The sequence below is a fragment of the Simochromis diagramma genome, unplaced genomic scaffold (genome assembly GCF_900408965.1).
Source record: "Simochromis diagramma unplaced genomic scaffold, fSimDia1.1 OVJJ01000802.1, whole genome shotgun sequence".
Lineage (NCBI taxonomy): Eukaryota > Metazoa > Chordata > Actinopteri > Cichliformes > Cichlidae > Simochromis > Simochromis diagramma.
Window position 1 is genome coordinate 4,515,065 of NW_024387492.1, and position 20,094 is coordinate 4,535,158.

The 20,094-nt window shown below is 42.4% G+C and overlaps 1 protein-coding gene across 3 annotated transcripts in view; it reads left to right on the forward strand.

Annotated features, from left to right (window-relative positions):
* Positions 1–20,094, forward strand: part of evlb (Enah/Vasp-like b) — a 48,169-nt gene that overhangs the window by 1,318 nt on the left and 26,757 nt on the right. Inside the window, exon 1 of one of the 3 annotated variants that reach the window (XM_040017593.1) lies at positions 7,930–11,444. The exons of 1 other annotated variant lie outside the window; for it this stretch is intronic. In XM_040017593.1, coding sequence (XP_039873527.1) covers positions 11,350–11,444 — 95 coding nt within the window. In that variant the 5' untranslated portion in view covers positions 7,930–11,349. Of the gene's footprint in view, positions 1–7,929; positions 11,445–20,094 lie in introns of those variants that run through there. One more of the 3 variants, XM_040017591.1, reaches the window with a different exon arrangement.

The following is a 20,094-nucleotide window of genomic DNA, read 5'->3' on the forward strand; positions in this document are numbered from 1 at the left end:
GCGTGCTAGTGTGGTGTTACTCATGGTGTGTGACAATCTGCCTCCCTGCTAGGGACACAAAAAATGTGGCTTGTTGTTGGTTTTTGATCCTGTGTGCTTTGATAAATGCAAGGCGTCCAGAGGTTACACTGCATGAATATATATGGGGTATTTCGTTGTGAAGCGAAATACGAGCTCTGGGATGCCTCAACTTCCAGACCTACTCCCAAATTATACACTCATGTGTTCCTCGTAGTTAGTCCCAGGCTCTAATTCCAGCACAGCAAGCGCCTTTTTCAGGGAATGTCTTGTGAGACAATCAGAGGATGAAAAATAACTGATATGTAGAGGGATGCCAGCACTACCTATTCCCTGCAAACCTCCCCATAGTATAAATCAATAAAGGGGTCCTGTTGTTGCTCGACAGCTCGACATTCATATTCTTGGGCTCTACTAGTCTGTCTTTTCTTGATTCCGGTTTAAAATAATTCATACTTATTTCACTATAGTGAGGCCCCTCAGTCCATTTCATGAGAGATACAGGGAGCATTTAGGGCAACCTCCCTTTAAGCCAGGAATGTCAAATATAAGGAATGGGGAACAGAAGGACTCCAACATCATGTGTCCTATGATGTAAAATGAGTATAACATCCCTGCTTTGAACCAGCTTTCCTCTGATTAGCTCCCCATCACAAACAGAAGGTGGAACGTGTGGATGGGGACTCAATGTCTGCTTTTAGGCTATTGGGGTGCTCTGAAACCTGAGATTTTGGCTCAGGAAACACTTGCACATACTCTGACCTTCCTTTTTGAAACTGTGTGCTTGTGTCATGTGAACATCCACCGTTGAAAGTAAGTAAAATTTATTTGTATAGAACCTTTCAAGATAAAAATCACAAAGTGCTTCACAGAAGCTAAAACATAAAAACAAAAATGAACCAAAAGCAAGTTTAAAAAGATACGTTTTTAGCTGTTTTTTACAATACAATACAATTTTATTTATATAGCACATTTAAAAATCCGAAGGCACACCAAAATGCTTCACAGTAATATGGAGAGTCAACATAAGTCGACAAAAAAGTCAACAATTTTTAAAAGAGACCACCGAGTCCACAGCTCTCAAGCTCAAAGGGAGAGAGTTCCAGAGTCTGGGCACCAGTGTATATATGGCAGAAATAAGGAATAGTAAACCTGGCACACTTAAACCCAGGTTTAGGGGGTAGGATTAGTGTTAAGCAGTAGTAGCTGTCAGTAACTCAGAAAATGTAACTCAGTGTAGTGTCCTGATAAAGGTATTACTGTGTGTGTCTGTGTGTGCATGTGATCCAAGGTCAATGTGAGGCTGTAAATAAATTATTCCTGTTCTGTCGTGATAATAAAACAGCTTTTATTTTGTTAACACATACGTATCAACCGCTTCCTGTGAAAGTTTGCATCGTACACTAGGCAAACTTACTTTTTTGTCGTTTTTCACACAAAAAAAAGCTGTGCACACTGTGATCACATTATCCAAACTTTACCAGCACGAGTCCAAACTATGTGTAACACACTGCTGTCACTTAAACAGCCAGTTAAACATACAGCTGTGATTTAGGAGGACAGATTGTGTGCTTTGTGGAGGTGCTCTGTAGGTGGCAACACAGACTATGGTTCACAAGCCTCTGCTTCAGCAGAGTTTGCTTGGCTCCTGCGTCTCGCCTGATCACTGTGTGGACTTCATTTATCTTTCTCTTTAAATGCCTGCGTGGCTTTAAATCTGCAAGCGCGATGGAGCGGGCATGTTGTTTCTGCTCATCATGACCGAGAGGTCCTTTGGTCCGAGCGTCCGAGTCGCTCGCGTTTGTGTCTTCTCTGTGCTGCTGTGCTGCGAATGTCAGTAGGACACCCACAGTTGTTTTGTGCTGTGATCTAATGAGCATTGATCTCAGTGAGCTCCTGTGGGCTGCAGTTTTTCATCCAGTATTTTTCTATAATGAGGCAAACTGCAGTATTTTGGAGAATTCGTATTATAGTCCCTGCATCCGCCTATTTTTTTAAGCCAGGTTTTAAGGAACTGGCACATGCACACATCAGGCATATTTTAATAGTGGTTGTAGTAGTTGTGTTTAGAACATTTTTGTTGGTAACTGTCATTTTTAATGGTGAGATTTTGCGACACTGGCTGTAAGGCATGATGGTGAGAACACAAGAGATACAACCAAATGGCAAAGGTCCCCTGGTCTCCCTCTGTGCTCTATTGGCACAATTCGGCCTGCACATCGAGAACCCTGGCTATAAACACAAGAGATTAATGAAGGAATCCAATGCTTGTACCACTGTATTTGCTCTTCATTTGTTATGATTAGCCACACTAGTTTTAGTTGTCTCCAACTGCAGAAAGGGGGAAGGTGCTGATCTCTTGAGGAGACAGTAAAGCCTTGCTTGGCACTTGTTTTCTGGAATTGTGGGCTAAAGTGTTGATTCCTGGCTTGTTTCCCCTTCTGGAAGTCGGTTATTTCTCTTCTTTTTTCTTCTTCACCCTCCCATCCATCTTTTTGATTAATTTGCTATCCTTCACAAATGCAGCAACCTGTTTTTTCTTGTATTAAATCACTTCCTTTCCTTTCTGAACACTCGTATTGTGAACCTTTAAAACGGGACTACGCTTGACGGAGTTGCTCAGTTTTTTTTCAGCATGATTTGCTGCTTCGCTTTGTTTTCTGCAGCTGAATGCTATGAATAGTTTAGGATTTTCAGTGTTATTCCTTCAAAGATAAGGTATGTGAAGCCCTCTGCTGGCGCCTTAGAGATACTGTAATGAATAGCAAGAAAAGTCCAATAATAGGTCATTTGACTATACTGATCACCGTTATTTTTCTAGTCTTAATCATTCGAGCCTCAGTAACTGAGAAGCTTTAAGGACCTGTTTTTGTTTTGCTTCACTTCATGTTGCTACACATTACTCAGAGCTATTATTACCTTTTAAAAAGGTCTCCAGTAAGCTTTGTGTGCCCGTTAACTACATGTTAAAGAGCACATACAGTTGATGTGCGGTCTAGCCTGTGACCTGAGCCTGCCCATTGCAGCCTGTCGTCATCACCACTGCCTCCATTTGAGTGGATGGTTTTTCATTATGGTCTGAAAGTGAAGTGTAGACCCTATTAATCTGATTCGTGGCCTGATGTGTATTGACAGGATCAGTTGGTGGTATGCGTGTGACCCATATGAATACACTAGCATTAATAGTGAGCTGAATTGATGCATGACAAGGGCAAACAGAGAGATGAACTCAGTATAACCCTATGTCAAGGTAATGCAAATGTACCGTATGAGAGGCTACTTTTGGGAGAAAACAAAGCACATTTCCATTCTACACCCACAGTCGGTGCTGCGAGTGTCTGAGCTAAAATAAATCATGGAAATGTCATGGTTTATGCCCCGCTGTTCCAGGGAGTGATACACACCAGTGGAGGTCAAATTTCCCCCTCGGTCCATTGTTCCCAGATCTCACAGCTGTGTGCTTTGAAGCTGTTACAGGTGTGCGTTCTTGATGACACATTTATTGTTGGTCCAGTGTTAAAACTGTGGCATTTTTTACCTTTTGTTCCAGACATGTTGAAAGTTTAGTCATCTTATGTTCCCACACTTCGGTAGGAACACACATGTGCTCCCTTAAAAATAATCTTGTGCGAATCATTAAAGACAAAGCGCTGATTAGTTAAAGCTGCTTAAATAATATTTTCATATGAGCCATGGGTCAGGAAGCAGTGCGTATGTGAGGGGTCACTCTTTGGAGCAGTCATAGATAATTATCAACCAGTTTCCCTCATATTTGGAAATGATGTCATTTGGTTCAGTTGCACAGCTCACATCAAACTCATGAGCAGAAAGGACTGCTGCTGCTGTGCTGAACTCCAAACAGCAGAAAGTTAAGTCTTCTTCATGCATGAGCTCAGCAGAACATCAGAAGAATCAGTTTGTCCAGAGGTAGCATACAGCAGCAGACAGTTCCCATCATTTGCACCCTCACTGCCTGAAATGCTCAGTTTGGTTTAGCTGCGTGCTGGAGGCAGAACACGTGATGTGCAAACTGCTGGTTGTGAATTCCCTTGTTACCTGTGCTGTTCTCACACTGGAGCATCGCGTGGGCTTTGTACTAGGGTCCTGTCAGCTTTGATGACTGTCCAAGCCTGTACTGGACATTTGCCTTCTCATGCGCACCTCTGTCGGGTAATGTCGACAAAAGTTCAAGGCTGCAGTTCATGGCTGAAAATGGCTAAAAATAATGTCTAAAAACCATGATCATATATATATAAATTTAAATATAGTGGCACTGAGACATTAGCAATGGATCTTTTGGACTCTGTGTGCTATTGGATGCATTACAATTGTAGGGTCTACCTTGCAATATAAAGCCCCCTGAGGTGACTGTTGTTGTGATTTGGTTCTGTGCAAATAAAATTGAGTTGAATTGAATGGAATTAAGCAGATTGGAGTTTGGAGACCAACTCAACATGTTCAGTTCTTTACTGTGTTCCTTGAGGCACTGCTGAGCAGTTTTTGATCTGTGGTGGAGGAGATCCATGTGAGGACTCAAGGTTTTCCAGCTCCACACTGCATTGTGCATGGTTGTGCGTTGGTCTTATTTGGAGCCTACATACATACATACTTTTAGTCTTGATGTAACTTTTATTGTGAATTGTTGCTATATAAATAAAACGGAATTGAATTCAATCCTGCATTATTTTTGCACAAGTCATTGCAAAACCTAAAGCTGGTTGGGAAAAATCATATAACCAACTGCTTTTGGATTGTGTCAGTGGATTGATTTTTTTCCAATACAAATATAAAGTTTAATACTTAATATCATAGCATTTTAAGGATTACGCAATCCTTGGATGCATATCTGCAGAGCTGTAAAAGGCTGATGGGGTATTGCTGTTACGCAGCAGGGTGGGCAGGCGGTGTGGACACTCAACTTTGTGAATGTGATAACTCGAGAGCGAAGCGACGTAGGATTTTGGAATTCACAGCATGGGAGCATCGACTGAAAATCTTCGACAATTTCGAATCTCAGTGACCTTGAGCTCAAGGTCAAAGTTAAAGGTCAATGTTTCTGAAAATCACCTCGGATTTTCAAATTTATACCATAGGTCCCTGTACTAGGAGGCTGAGGGGGATGTGTCTTGTACTTTCTTTTCACTGTGCAATGTTTGCATGCAACATGATCCACTTTTTAATGATTCATAGTGCATGGCACAGGAAAAGATTGTAGCTTTGGTTTAATGTTGGTGTAAGTCTTGGTATGCAAACTGTGGGACACACATTTAGTTTTGTTCTGTTCTTTGTGTCACCCACCTCTCTGCAATACAAGAATGTTTTACTTTAAGGACTGGAAAAAGGCCACAGACCACAATTCAGGCATCAGTTATTTTAAACTAACAAAGGCAATGTAATTTTGTAGCATGTAAATTAAGAGTTAACTTCCTACTAAAAGCTGCAAGCAACGATGCTTTTATTGCTCGCTATCAGTGCACCATTTAGTCACAGCTCAGCTGCTGTTGTGCTTTGTTTGTCTCCTTGGTTAGGGTAAATGGATGAACTCTTAGTGGCCTGTATATCTTCATATGTTGGAGATGCTGGTGCTAACAGGTTGTGTAATGATGTCTGTGCTGAATGCTGCTGTAATAACCCCATTTGTCTAAATGCAGTCTGACACGCACAGCTCAAAATGGAGAATGATGTTGCACATTACGATGCCTCCAGAGTCAGGTGTGTGGTCATGTGTCTGAGTGTGAATAATAACATTTTCATTTTAGGTGACAGTAGTGCTGTTTATGAGTCACAATGATGCACACGGAGGCGTCAAGAGGCAGAGTGGGAAGGCTGATCTGCACAGACGGGCGTGTGTGTTTAAGAGTGGGATCTTTGTGAATGAGAGGGAAATCACTCCCCGCCCGCCCTCCGTGTCTCCTCTGTCATCTCCCATTGGTGTGCGGTGTAATTAGAATTAAAATGTGCAGCTCATGTGAGTCAGACGTCGTGCGCACGCTGCTGGTGCACGTGTGAGTATTTGTTTGCAGCTAAAAAAAAAAAAGATTCAATCCCCGGGCCTGAGAGGATGAAATCGACTGAGAGCACAGGGAACGTCAAAGAGCCGTTTAACGTCGTCTCTGTCACACCGCTCACACTCGTTTAATCCCTTTTCTTTCTCCACCTTGCTGCGGGTCGAATAGCGTGACTGCACACAGGTGGGTGCTGATGGGATGACGGAAGCAAGAAATTAGATTGGATTTTACAGAATATAATGTGACTGGATGGGGAAAAAAAACATGCACACTGAAAAAAAGTGTGCAATTTTACCGAATCTTTCCATTTTACATTACATGATATGAGAATAAAATACAAAAAATACTTTAAATTTGCATTCAAAGTCACATTGCAATATTCATTTACATTTCATTTACATTTACACTGCGCTCCAAATTATTATGCAAATTGTGTTTAATTGTCATAAAGATTAAATAAGTTGTTTTTCAATTAAACCCATGGATGGAATTGTGTCTCAGGGCTCTTTGGATGATTGAAATCAATCTCGGACACCTGTGATCATTAGTTTGCCAGGTGAGCCCAATTAAAGGAAAAACTACTAAAGAAGGATGTTCCACATTATTAAGCAGACCACCATTTTCAAGCAATATAGGAAGGAAAAATGATCTCTCTGTTCCTGAAAAGCGTGAAATAGTTGAGTGCATTGGACACGTAATGAAAACCTTAGACATTTCACGAAAACTTAAGCGTGATCACCATAATGTAAGAGATTTGTGGCTGAGTCAGAGCACACATGGGTTCGTGCAGGTAAAGGCACAATGAAGAAGGTTTCTGCCAGACAAATACATCAGATTAAGAGAGCAGCTGCTAAAAGGCCATTACAAAGCAGCAAGCAGATATTGGAAGCTGCTGGTGCCTCTGGAGCCCTGCGAACCTCAAGGTGTAGGATTCTCCAGAGACTTGCAGTTGTGCATAAACCTTATATTTGGCCACCCCTAACCAATGCTCACAAGCCCAGAACTACAAGAAGACTAATTTTCAAACAGTCCTGTTTGCTGATGAGTGCATTGCAACCCTGGATGGTCCAGATAGATGCAGTGGTGGATGGTTGGTGGACAGCCACCATGTCTCAACAGGGCTGCAACGTTAGCAAGGAGGTGGTGGAGTCATGTTTTGAGCTGGAATCACGGGGAGAGAGCTGGTCGGCCCCTTTAGGGTCCCTGAAGGTGTGACAGTGACCTCTGCAAAGTATGTGGAGTTTCTGACTGACCACTTTCTTCCATGGTAGAAAGAACAGAACTGTGCCTTCTGCAACAAAACCATCTTCATGCAAGACAATGCGCCATCTTATGCTACAAGGAGTATTATATCAAACCGCCCTAATAGTTGGATATCTCTTACATACAGTCTGTGAATACTCTAATCTTTTTTATTGATCTATGCTTTAAAAACCCATTTGTAAAGGTCTAATGAGATTTCATGGTTTCTCTCTCTTTTTATTTTATTTCTGTTGATGTCCTGATCTAAAGTGTAACCTGTGAGCTGAATACAAAGGTTTCTGCTTTTTTGAATTGTGCCCAGTGAGTCATTTTGCCAGGTGGACACGATAATGTTGCAGACGTGTTTCAAGCACCAACAAAGTAAAACAGGAAACAGGATATAGCATAATTTCAACTGACCACAAGTTGGAGTGCCACAGCAAAGATATTATTAAGCTTGAATAGTTTAATAACAAACATATTGCAGAGTTTGATTTGAAACATGTTTATACTTCATCATTATCATTCCACTTGGGTTACTGATCATCTACAGTGGAACAAAGTATGTTCTTTATCCTTTTGTTCTTTTTCCAGCATTGCTTTACTTTAGGTCATCGGTTTTACCACAAAGCTCAATTACACTCTCTCCCTCCTCCCTCCCTCCCTCCCTCCCCCTCTCTCGCTGTGCCACACACATGCATGCTCACACACACACACGCACACAGTCATGCTATGTGTTACACTGAAGGCCAAACCTCCTGCTGGATGCTAAAAATCAGGTTGCCAGGACTTAAACCTCGCTTTATCGCACTCTATCGTTCGCTGTCTCACTCACTTGCTCACACACTCACACACTCACTCACTCATTCACCCACCTAACAGGATGACGGTGGGGTTTGGTGGGGGGTGTATGACAAGACTGCACAGTGTAAGTGCTGACTGGTTGTCCTTTCACCCTTGCTATCCTGGCTCTCCCTCCCTCCCTTTCACCCAGGCATTTGACTCTCTCGCTCCCTCTCTCCGTCTGTCTCCTCCTCTTTGCTCTCCACCAAATTGTTTTTTTTAACCCAACCTCCTCCTGTATTTTTGATAAGCAGACTATGATTGCTTTACAAAGAAAAGAAAACAATGAATGACTTGAACTGGAGTCACTATTCAGCCATCTACTGCTGCCATTTCAAAGAAAAGAAAAAGATTCACACGAATGCTTCATTGCAAACAAGAGAGTGTCTGTTTGCTTCAGTCTCTTCCTCTGCCTGTGCTCTCAGTGAGTCACAGTAAGATTGTAAGATAAAAATGATGGTGCAGATGGTGTGCTGCGACTCAATTGCGATATAATGTCCTTTATTGATTTGACACTAGCCACTGTAGTGAGTTAGTCTCATATTCAGCTACTGGGAGTCTCTTTCAGAAAATAATGCTGCCATTGTGTTGAAAAGAAAAAACCCACGATGGGCTTTTCTCTTGTTTTAATGAGTTTTTGGGAATTATTGCTGGTATAATGCACACGACAATGAAAAGCAGATGCACTTGAGGAAATTGTGTAAAAAGTGAATTTAAATGAAAAAACACAAATCCACTTTTATTTTAGCTTCTAACAGCTTTAAACAGAAACACAATTTCTGGGCCCAGTACTGTGGTGCATTATTCCATATAGGGATCTATTGAAAGTTAAGAGGTTCATATACATATTCAACTCCTCCATTCAGTTTCTGCATGAGAAAGACTTAGGCGTAAGCTTGGGTTAGAAATAAACGGCTAAAATTAAAAATGTGTAAAAACAGTTTTATGGGTTTGTGTAATAGTCATGATTAAAAAGATTGACTTTTGGTTTGAAAGGAGAAACTAACATGTAAAAGTCAGTTAATTTCATGACCCATTAATACACCCCAGCCTCCTCCTTACAAAGGCTTCAAAGCCAAATACAGACTAAATATAAAAGACACAGGCAACATATTGGAACATAATTTTAAAGCCTCAAATTTAGTGACCATATCTGAACTAGGTTTAGGTAGCTGTCAGCTAACCCAAGACTCAGACAGCTAGCTTGGTTAACAAGTTGCATTTATTACTTGTTGCAAGATTAAATGGTATGCTGATGTTTATTAGCAAAAATGCAGCTTAAAGAAAAGTGTTACTAACAGAGAAACTGAGCAGCTAAAAAAGAAATCTTTAAATAAATGCCAGCGTTGAACAAGAGTGAACATCACCTCTAAATCCACGCTAAAGTAGTGCATAACTTAAAGGGTCAATGTCATTTAATTTATTGAGTTATAATAGAAAAAAATCACCCCTTTCAGGTTTTTTTGCCCTTTTGTTGCCTGCTTGCTTCCTTTGACGACCACTCCACTCAAAATACACCTTACCCCCACCTTTCACACCGGTGCAACAGTAAAAGAAACAAATTCCTGTACATTTTTACCAAATGATAATGTATCACAAACACCAAAACTCATGATTTCATAGAGGCAACAGAAGTTTGAAGAAGGCTGTTTGATGCAACTCACTGCAAGCAGACATTTGCTTCTAACTTAAGGTAATATTTTTTTCTCATAAACTAACAAATATGAAATTATTATCAAACAAGTAATAAAAGGACATGGCTGAAATTTCATTGGCATGACGATTTCTAGCCAAATGGCACTTTCAGCAGGCCCTAAACTGTGATTTCCGGTGCCGTCGGCACCAATTACAGAGTAAACCGTGTCATCCAGCAGTTCTACAGCCAGTTCAATCAATGAAATTGCCTGCTGGCAAAACACAGCAGGACAGATGTGGGTGGTGTGTGCAGGTTGAACTGTACTAGAAAGAGACCACGGGTGTGTCTATTTTTGTGGCATGTCAGAGGATGCACAGTAAATGTGGCAGGGATTTATTGATGTTGAACTCACCCACCCAGCCAGGAGATTAGTTTGTGGCTGCACGCCGCTTACTGTACTTTGCTTGTAATCTATATGTGCTGAGATAAATGGAGCACGGGACATTAAAGAGGCAAACATTGGGCCTCGCATGCTCGAATTTGTGTGTCCACATTTCGTATGTTGTTGTATCCGAAGCCCAACCCAAGCCTGGCACTCCACCTCAGATCATCTGCGAGAAAAGATGGGAGCCATCAGATGAATTAAAATCTGTTGCTCCTCCTCTTTTTCCCCCCTCGTTCTCGTTCTCTCCCTCCATGCGGACTTACGCATCCTCGTCTCGGCCAATCCGGCGGCTGGCGGAGGAGAGCTGCATGGTGAGGAGGAGGAGGAGGAGGGGCAGGACCAGCAGCCTCCGGGGCTGGCAGCCCGCTGCTCTTCTCACAGCTGGGAGGGGAGAAGGGGAGTGATGGAGAGAAGAGGAGGAGGGAAGGTGGGGTGTGGGGAGGGAGTATGGAGAGGGAGGAGGTAATCCAATGAGACACAGAGAGGAGAGGCAGCGTGAGGGCAACGCCTCACAGCACCGGGAATCTCTCTCTATCTCCATCTTGCTCACCCCCCACCCCGCCTTTCCTCTGTGTCTGAAGCGTAAAAAACCAAAGGACTCTCATCTCCCATTCAGTCTTCTCTGTACGCTGAGGAGTGCCCTCATATTGAAAACACCTTTTTTCCCACCAAATGCTTCAATTTCACCTTTATTTTTACCGATTTTTACTTCTTTACCTGCTGCCAAAGGATGATTTGATGACCAAAAGTGACATTTTTTTCTGTTGACCTGCCGGGAGCCTGCATCTTTTACAGGAGTCATCTTTGTTCTAGAGCTCACAGTTGCTGACTGTACACTGGCAGTGGGGAAATAGGTTAGTGTGCCTATCTGGTGCTGGGCAGGAGAGCTGATTGAACGTTCAGTCCGCCAGAGGAGGTAAAGAGGAGGGAGATGCCTTCCTGGTGGTAGCCTTCTGTAGCTCTGCGACTATTCGGGGAGAAGGTGACTAGAATGCTCCCGCTGAACTCCAACCTCTAGCGGAAGTATCAGCGACGGGATTTCAGGGGAGACAAAGGAGGGGAAAAAAAGCAACTGAGGCAACAGACAGACATTTGTTTTCAGTTTCTGGAGTCACTGAACAGGGTTGACCTGTGTGCACCTGCTGTCCGCGGACACCATGGATATCAACCTTCAGTCTCACCGATTTTACTTCCCTCAGATCTACTGTGCTGAACCGGGGGCACAGCCACAGCTCACTGAGTTCAAAGTCAGGTAGGCATCCAATGCATGGTGGTGGGGGCGGTGTTTAGGATGGCATCCATCAGTAGATCAGATCCATCACTCACTGGTAAACGATGGAGTCATCCGAGGCTGATACCTCTAATTGCTTTTTCCACGCAAATTTTACTTACAGCATCATGATTGCATCTTTCACCAGACCCCCAGCTGCTCCTGCTGCTGCTGCTGCTGCATATGAAACGCTTTCTGTGTATGATGAGTGCTGCTGTGAGTGGCTCATTGCCCTTGCAGGGGGATGGGGCTGCATGCTAATGTGTTTGCTAGCTGTGCAGAAAAGTGTCAGGCTCCTTGGAGAAGCAGAGGGCATTGACAGCCTATGAAGGAGCTTGCCAAGTTTGGACAGAGGGACTGACAGTGCCACAGTTGTGCTGCATTTGCCATCCAGGAATCTATCGCCTTCTTATCGGGCGCCTCTGTGGCTTCTTTTGTTCTCTTCCTTTGCGCTGCTCTCTTTTTCTTTTTTGCTACTCTCTCCTCTCCAATCGCAGCTGAAAGTGCTCAGGGTGGCTTGTTGCACATCCACAGTCGACGCCTGCCGTCGCGCTCACAGACGCATGCTCAGACGTGCAACAGCTTTCCTCCTCTTTGTCTTGTTGAGATGTAATTGTGCTCGGACGGAGCTATTGCACTCGGGCGTGCAAGATCTGAGACCTGATGCTTTGTGACATACATGAAAAGAAATAGAAAATAATCTTCAAGCTCTCCTTATGATGTTTGCCTCTCTCATCCATCATCAATCTTTGCATGCACAGCTTGAGATGTCGTTATAATCTCGTGTGTGATACATTTGACAATTCCTCTGCTAACAGCTCTGATCAGTGCAGCTTTATGGGACTCAGAGCCAGAGTTTTGCCCCACTAAGCAGCTTTGACCTTGGCCTGGTCCAGGCTGGTGGACCAGCAGCTTTATTGGGCTGGAGCGTATCACTGTCACAGCCTGGCCGTGCTCCCTGATGGCGCCACGGGAGTCTGAGGTCATTCGCAGCTCGGTAGCATCAGCGCGAGGAGGGAGAGGACAGAAAAGTGCAAAGTGAGAGCGTCTGTTTCTGAAAGACAGAAAAGGAATAGCTCTAAGGCTTCATCCACTTTACTCGAGCTGTCGTTGGGCATGATGTCATTATTAGATTTTCGACTCTAACATATTGGCTCACATTTCATATCTGCTGCATTTAGCCAGGTTAGTGTTTGTAGTTTTATTGTTATTATTAATGTTATTTTCACAGTGGTTTAAGCCCAATAGACAGTTAAAGAGATTTCATCGACAGCGTTCCCACCCCTGTGAAATGTCCACATCAGCAAACCCCAAGAAATGTCAGTAAATATCAGCGTTTTTATGCAGACTGTAGCCTTAATGAAAAAAAAAAAGTAGTCTCACACATTTCTGGCTGTGCCTCACATCTCTATTACACGAGGGACGCGCGCACACACGCACACACAAACCCTGTGTGCATTTGCAGAGATTAACGAGGTTTAAAAGTGTAATGTGTTTTCACAAAACCAATTCAAGCCCATAAGCAATATTAATGTTTCACAAATCAGATTTTATGCAATGAATACTCGCTTAGAAAAGCTGAGCGTGGATTTGATGCACATTCATACTAAGACACTGCCGTATCTGTTCCTGTGTACACTAATCACTTTCACTCATTTTCTGGTAGTCTCCACGTTGAACCCCGCAAACAATAAAATCAGTAATGGGCAGCTTTACAAAGCAGCATCTCTAACTATATTCCTAAAAGGGTGGGCTTAAGCGATAATGAAACCAAGAGGAGCAGAGAGAAAAGAGAGGGAGAGAAAATATTAGACCAGTGGGGGGTGGAAGGGGGAGCACTGGTAAGCAGAAGGAAGAGAGAGTGGAAGCGTGAGGCAGATGGATGGAGGTGAAATTAGAGGAGAAAGGAGAAACCAGTGTGAAGGAGTAAATATGTGGCTGTTTGAACATAGACTTTGATGTGGCATACACCCTGAAAGAAAAACATGTGCAATGGATGCTGGGATATTAGCACCAGCTTCATAGTGGCCAAGCTGGGTAACTAGAGTATAGCCAGATAACCATGACAACCAATGCTGGCCAATGCATGAGAGCACAGATACGTATACAGTGCATGTATACATAGCAATGCACACAGGCTATGCATACGAAGAGCAAGAGCGCTTCTGTTTCAGTGCCTCCTGCAACTACAAAAAACCCTTCTTATTTATTGTGCAGACCCAGTGCACTGATATTTATTAAAGAATAATAAATCATAGTTTCAGTTTTGGATCGCCCACTTAGTATAGTAAATATGCCAAATCTGTATATTTTAAGCAACGTCCACATATAAATTGTTTGTCTGTCTTCCACTGCAACCAGTTCTGACTCTCAGCTGACCCCAGGCCTGGCCAGAAGCTCCTTCTTGTCTTTTTATAATGTAATGTTTCTAATGTTAGTGTTGATGCACTTTAGCACTAATTTTCAATGTGAGGAAGACAAAAACCAACAAAAGTCATTAAAATCATTAAAAGCTATTTGGCTAGGTTTAGAAGGAAAATCAAGGTTTGAGTAAAATATATATTAAATACACATTAAAGGATAAACTTGGATGACTTTTCCCCCAGTTTAAAACTTCTGATAAAACTGTGATTTTTTCCTGTTTTGGCCTCGCTCTTGATAGAAATGGGCCTTGATGGCCAGCTCTCCCCTTCAGCTCTCTCTCTTCGTTCACCTTGAAAGCCTCAGACTTAAATCCAAGAGCTGCTGTAATGTAAGTTATTGCTTGAGGATTAAGTCATGGGATGAAGGAAGAGGCTTTCTGTTTTTCAGGATTCTCCGAGGAGACTAAATGTCTGCGTTGTTCCGCACCGTGGCCTGACAGATTAGTGATGGAGTCTACCACACATGCATGTCAAACATAAGAAAGCTCCAATGGAAATCTGTGAAATATTCTAGGTCAGTGACTCTGGTGACTGATGATCTTTGACACAAACATGAAGGATGCTACGGCTTGAGTCGCCCAATTACAGACACTTGCGAGTATGTTTTATGCAGACTGTTAGGATTTTCCATGGAGAGCACTTAACCTAATGGCCTTTAGCTAATGTTCAACTATAAAAGGGATCATATGTAAACATGTCTGTGCTGACTGTAGTCCTTGTGTGTCGGGGGGTGGGGGTGGGTGGGTGCACAGTAGGCAGTTAAATGGCATCATGGGTGAGAAGGAGCACAGCCTCTGGGCACAGCTACAGCTTTCTTTTTTTCCTTTGAGGGATGGGAAGGTACATATTTTAGACGTTGCCGGTCTTTATGCTCCAGCTATGCTCTCACCTTCAACCTCCTCCCTGTTGGGAATTTTTTTTCCCTACGTCAAATGGAGACGCATGCATTTTTTAAAGCTGCTCCCACTTCTCGCTCTATTTCCTGTCTTCCGTATATCTCTCTGCCTCCTCGATTTATCTTTTTTGTTTCCATCTTAATTTCTGATTCTCTTCTGTGATCCTCCTCTTTTCTCTTCCCTTCATTTATTCTTCATATTCTTGCCTTTGTCCTCTTCTTCCTCCTCTCAGCATGAGGTCCATCCATTTGAGCCCCTGGGTTGATCTGCAGCTTGACTGACCTCCCTAAATGCATGCACGCGCTTACCAGTGGCAGACAACCAAGTTTTGCTCCTCCAATATGTTTACAGCAGTGCACAGCTTCACTTGGATAGAGACAAGGGCAGCCTCGGGCTCTTTGCTGAGTATTAAAGATTCCAGCAAATGCTCATTAGAGTAAAATCAAGGTTCCCACGAACAACTAGCTAGACAGGAAAGTCTGGCTTCTTCCTGCAGCCTTTAAATCCACACCTGCAATAAAGATGAAATGCTTTTTAAAGATGGGCTTTAGCATTTGGGAAATATGCTTATTTGCTTAATTGAAAATTGATAGCACTCTTGCACGAATAAAGAATAAATAGATCCACAGCCAGCACTCTGCATAGCATGAGAAATGTCATATCTTTAGCTTTACAGGTACTGACATGTCATAGCTATAAAGTTCTCCATACAAGCAAATATGTTTCCCTAAAGTGTCCCTGCAGGTCTCACATTTCATCTTAATGTATCTAATCTCAAATCCCATTGTTTGTTTCGGGCTGCCATCCACTCATTGGGGATCTGTTGACTGTGTGCTGTCTCTGTCAGTGCTGTTATGTCAGAGGATTATCGAAAGGTTGTTCAATCCCCGGCTTGGACAGTCTCGGTCGTTGTGTCCTTGGGCAAGACATTTCACCCGTTGCCTACTGGTGGTGGTCAGAGGGCCCGGTGGCGCCAGTGTCCGGCAGCCTCGCCTCTGTCAGTGCGCCCCAGGGTGGCTGTGGCTACAATGTAGCTGCCATCACCAGTGTGTGAATGTGTGCGTGAATGGGTGGATGACTGAATGTATAAAGTGCTTTGGGGGCCTTAGTAAAGCACTATACAAATACAGGCCATTTACCATTTGTGCCTTGCAGAGACATAAAGGACCATCCGAAGTCTTAAATCCTCTGTCGCTGAGATTATTTTTCAACTTTCTTCTGTCACTATAATGTAATCCAAGCAGGGTCAGACGGAGACAATCCTCAGTTTAATTCCGTTGTTCCACCTGGTGTCTCGTCTCTCTGATGGGAAGATAAGTCAGAAGTGTGCAGGATGGTGTAAAGGCAGCGGTTTTGCTGACTATAAGTCCTTACAGCTACAGACGGGAATGAAAACCACTGTTAATATCAAGGCAAGAGTTTCTCATCCGCTATGCTGAAAAATGCATGCAGGTGTTGGCCAAACATGAAAGTTGAGAGCACCTAATCTTAAATTAAACCTCCTGCCCTGCCCAGCATGATTTCCCACTGCCTTTTCAGAGACTCAGCATTAGCTCTCAGGGGTAAGGAAACTCTTAAATGCTTTATGCAATCATGCGGCACAGCCGTAAAAGAAACCTTGTGCTCTCTTCGCAGGCTTTCAGCTGGTATTAAACCATAAATTCAGACCTCTTTCTTGGCACCACATCGTCGTGTTATTCCTTTCGGCTGTCCCAGCTGACCTCTGCGGACTGCCGGAGGCATTCAAGGCATTATTTGGTGTTGGGAAAGCGAACAACAAAACCTTCACAGCAATGAATCATGAACACTAGGCACATCACGTAGTTGGATGTAGTTATAGTTTATAGGTCTGCATTTACCGTCTTTTAGAGACAGAGATTAGGACTCATACAATATTTCACAGCGGCACATACACAAACTTCCACTTACTCAAATGGATGCACCCTCAGATGCACAGTTGCAGCACTGAGAGACAGTCATTTGATGAGACGGGGCATTGTGCGCGCTGTAATTACAGAGTACGCTGTCTGTGGGCTTATGTTGCTGTTTTTTTAATTCATCTCTCACTGCTCATTCATCTTTTCTTCCCAGCCATATTTTCTAGGCCAAGCGAAGATTCCACTCCAGTTGTCATGCCAACAGATTAGCGTGCTCTTGCGTGGTCTCAGCAGTAGACTCTAGGAGTGCATGCGTGTGCACGTGATCTTCTGAGCGTGTGTGTGTGTTTGTCTGCATCTTCTCTGTGGGGTTGCCGGCTCTGACATGCATTCAGATACGCACGAGCTGAATATAATCAACTGTGTGTTCACACAGTCGTACACACAGTGTTTGAATAAAAAGCTTTTCATTATCTAGTCTATCACACGTCATGTAGTTATTTAAACTCATTTTCCTGAGCATACCAGCATCGCCTCTTGTCTTGGAAAAATGGAACGGTTAATATTTGGGCTAAAAGCACAGACTATATAGACACAAAACACCACAATGTTACCTTGTGGTTTGTGGACCTCTATTAAATATTGTGCCTGTTGCCATCTTAAATTTTTTTATGTTTTTTTGCACGGCACAGTTTTTAAAAGTACTACTCTATCTGCTGATACTAATTAGCTTGGCGAGCATTGTAAATTCATAACAAATATCTGTTAATTAATGCAAAGTAAAATACAAATAAAATGAGGAGCAAATATGTTCTGTTAGTACAGTTTAGCACACAGCAACGCACATTTGTAAGCCTGGACTAACTCTATAAAACAGATCACTAATTTGAATTAGCTGAGCTGAAGTCCTAGCTTGCTAGGCTATGCCATGTTAGCTTTCAGGCTTTTCTGTGGAATCAGCTCCCAGTTTGGATTTGGGACACAGACACCCTCTTACTTTTAAGACTAGTCTTAAAACTTTCCTTTTTGAAGAAGCATAGTTGTGGTTGGCTCAGGTGACCCCGAAACCTCCCTTAGTTATGTCTTTGAAGGTTCTCAGTCATCCAGGTCATTGTAGTCTAAGAAGCTTGGAAAGAAAAGCGTCTGGACTTCTTTAAGTTGCTTGAAGACGTTTCACCTCTCATGAGAGAAGCTTCTTCAGTTCTAAGGTCAAATGGTGGGGAGTCCCAGCCAAGGTGTGAAAATGGGTATAGGTCACACTCCCATAGGGCTTAAATCTGGGACTCTCCACCATTTGACCTTAGAACTGAAGAAGCTTCTCTCATGAGAGGTGAAATGTCTTCAAGCAACTTAAAGAAGTCCAGACGCTTTTCTTTCCAAGCTCCTTAGGCCTGGTTCTGCTGGAGGTTTCTTCCTGTTATAAGGGAATTTTTTCTTCCCACTTTTGCCAAACGCTTACTCATAGGGAGTCGTTTGATTGTTGGGGTTTTTCTTGGTGTTATTGTAGGGTCTCTGCCTTACAATATAAAGTGCCTTGAGGTGACTGGCGTTGTAATTTGGTGGTATATAAATAATATTTAATTGAATTATTCTACCATTCATGATAATACTAATGATCAATGATATAACAATGCCACATATTTACATTCCCTATCACAGACAACAATGATAGTAGCCCAGACATGTCTGAGGGCAAGAGCAACATGTCGCCTTCTTTAAAAAAGGGATTTACTAACATGCTATTATTATTATTATTATTATTATTATTATTATTATTATGCTACTTCAATAGTATGGAAGTGGTCTGGCTACAAGTAGTCAGACCTTTAAAGGTACTTGCAAGAAAACTGTTCCCACTAAACGTGGAAACAACAAACTGGTTTCACCATTTGAGACAAAAACACACTATTGAGACAACCTGGGTATGCAGGCACATGAGGAGGAGATACTAGCAGCTGGTTATATGTGACCCAAAAGTTAAAAAAGAAACAAACAATGATTATAGCATCACTGGAGAAAACAGTGGATGGAAATTAGTTATGCAGTTATGTTTTATGGCCAGAAATATGATGAAAACACACAAGTGGAAAAGGAGGTCTTTAAGCAAGTGGTTAAAAAGCTCTTGCCAAGATACAACATCCCAGGGAGACCTTATTTGTTAAGCAGTTATGTTATACTTGAACTTTTTTGTCCTTAGGTTTGTCTTATGCTTTGTTACTACTGTTGCAATATGATGCTGCTGGCACTTTGTGGCAGTAGATTCACACTTTGAATTAGGTAGCCTGTCATCAGTGACAACAGCTCATTAGAAAAGAAGGATGGAAAATACCCTTTGTTTTGTTTGTACTATCGGTGACTGCTGTCTGCAAACTACAGTAAAATACTTTCTCTATATAGTCATAAATATTATTGCAAGTTTGCTTAAAATGTCATGAGGCTATATAATCCACCTTTATACCACAGTGCATCGATACGCACCTCACCCAAAACATAAGGAAAAGGTTTAAAGTTTATTACAATCAAAACAATATCCAGATCAAGACTTTCTGGGTACCAAACTACAAACTTTTTAAAATCTGATGTGATTTTGGGCATTTTAAACATGGATATAAGTTTTGGAACCAGTCGCAAGTGGCCACATGTCACAGTTACCTGCAGAAATCGGGCCACAAAGAGAGATAATTTAAAACTCTGTCTCTTCAGAGATGAACTTTAAAATCCGCTGCTTTATTTTGGTTCTAATATGCCGTGTCATATCCAACAATAACAGCTATTACTGAGTCACATACAGCAGTTTTTTCTTGAAACCCAGCTTAATAGCCAGTCTGTTTGTAAAGAGTCATAAGATGTTAACCATGACATTTACAAAGCCTGAATTTCACACATGAAATTTGTAACCCGTGTCAGTCAGGGGTTATTTTTAGGCTTTTCCTTTGCAAGTTGAGCACTTTGGTTTGTTTTATTGCTGTTTGTATTAGAGCGGCAGGCTGTTTGACAGTCTGCTGTCTGCTCAGGCCCATGTTTCTCTCTTCTGAGTCTTCACTTTTCGGCCAGCCCCCACCACCACAGCACCACCAAAACCTCAAATACGCAGGCAAGCGAGCTGCTTATGTAAGCGGCCTGCATACCGGGCTGAGAGTTTACTTTTCTCTAGCCCATTTTTCACAGATATATACAAAAGCACGCTTCAATGGATAAACATGAAGTGATTTATACCATGGGGCGGTAGACACACTCACATGCGCACACACACGCTCACAGAAAACAAGAGAGGTGTTCTTTTAGAATTTAAAAAGAGCCAGAATAAAATTTAATTCGCTGATACCTTGAAGCTGAAGGACGTGTATCACAGACATCTTCACCATTTCATTTCCTGACGTCATATCAAGTGTGCACAGGCATAAATAAGAATTCATTTTTATTTCAGATCTGTTTT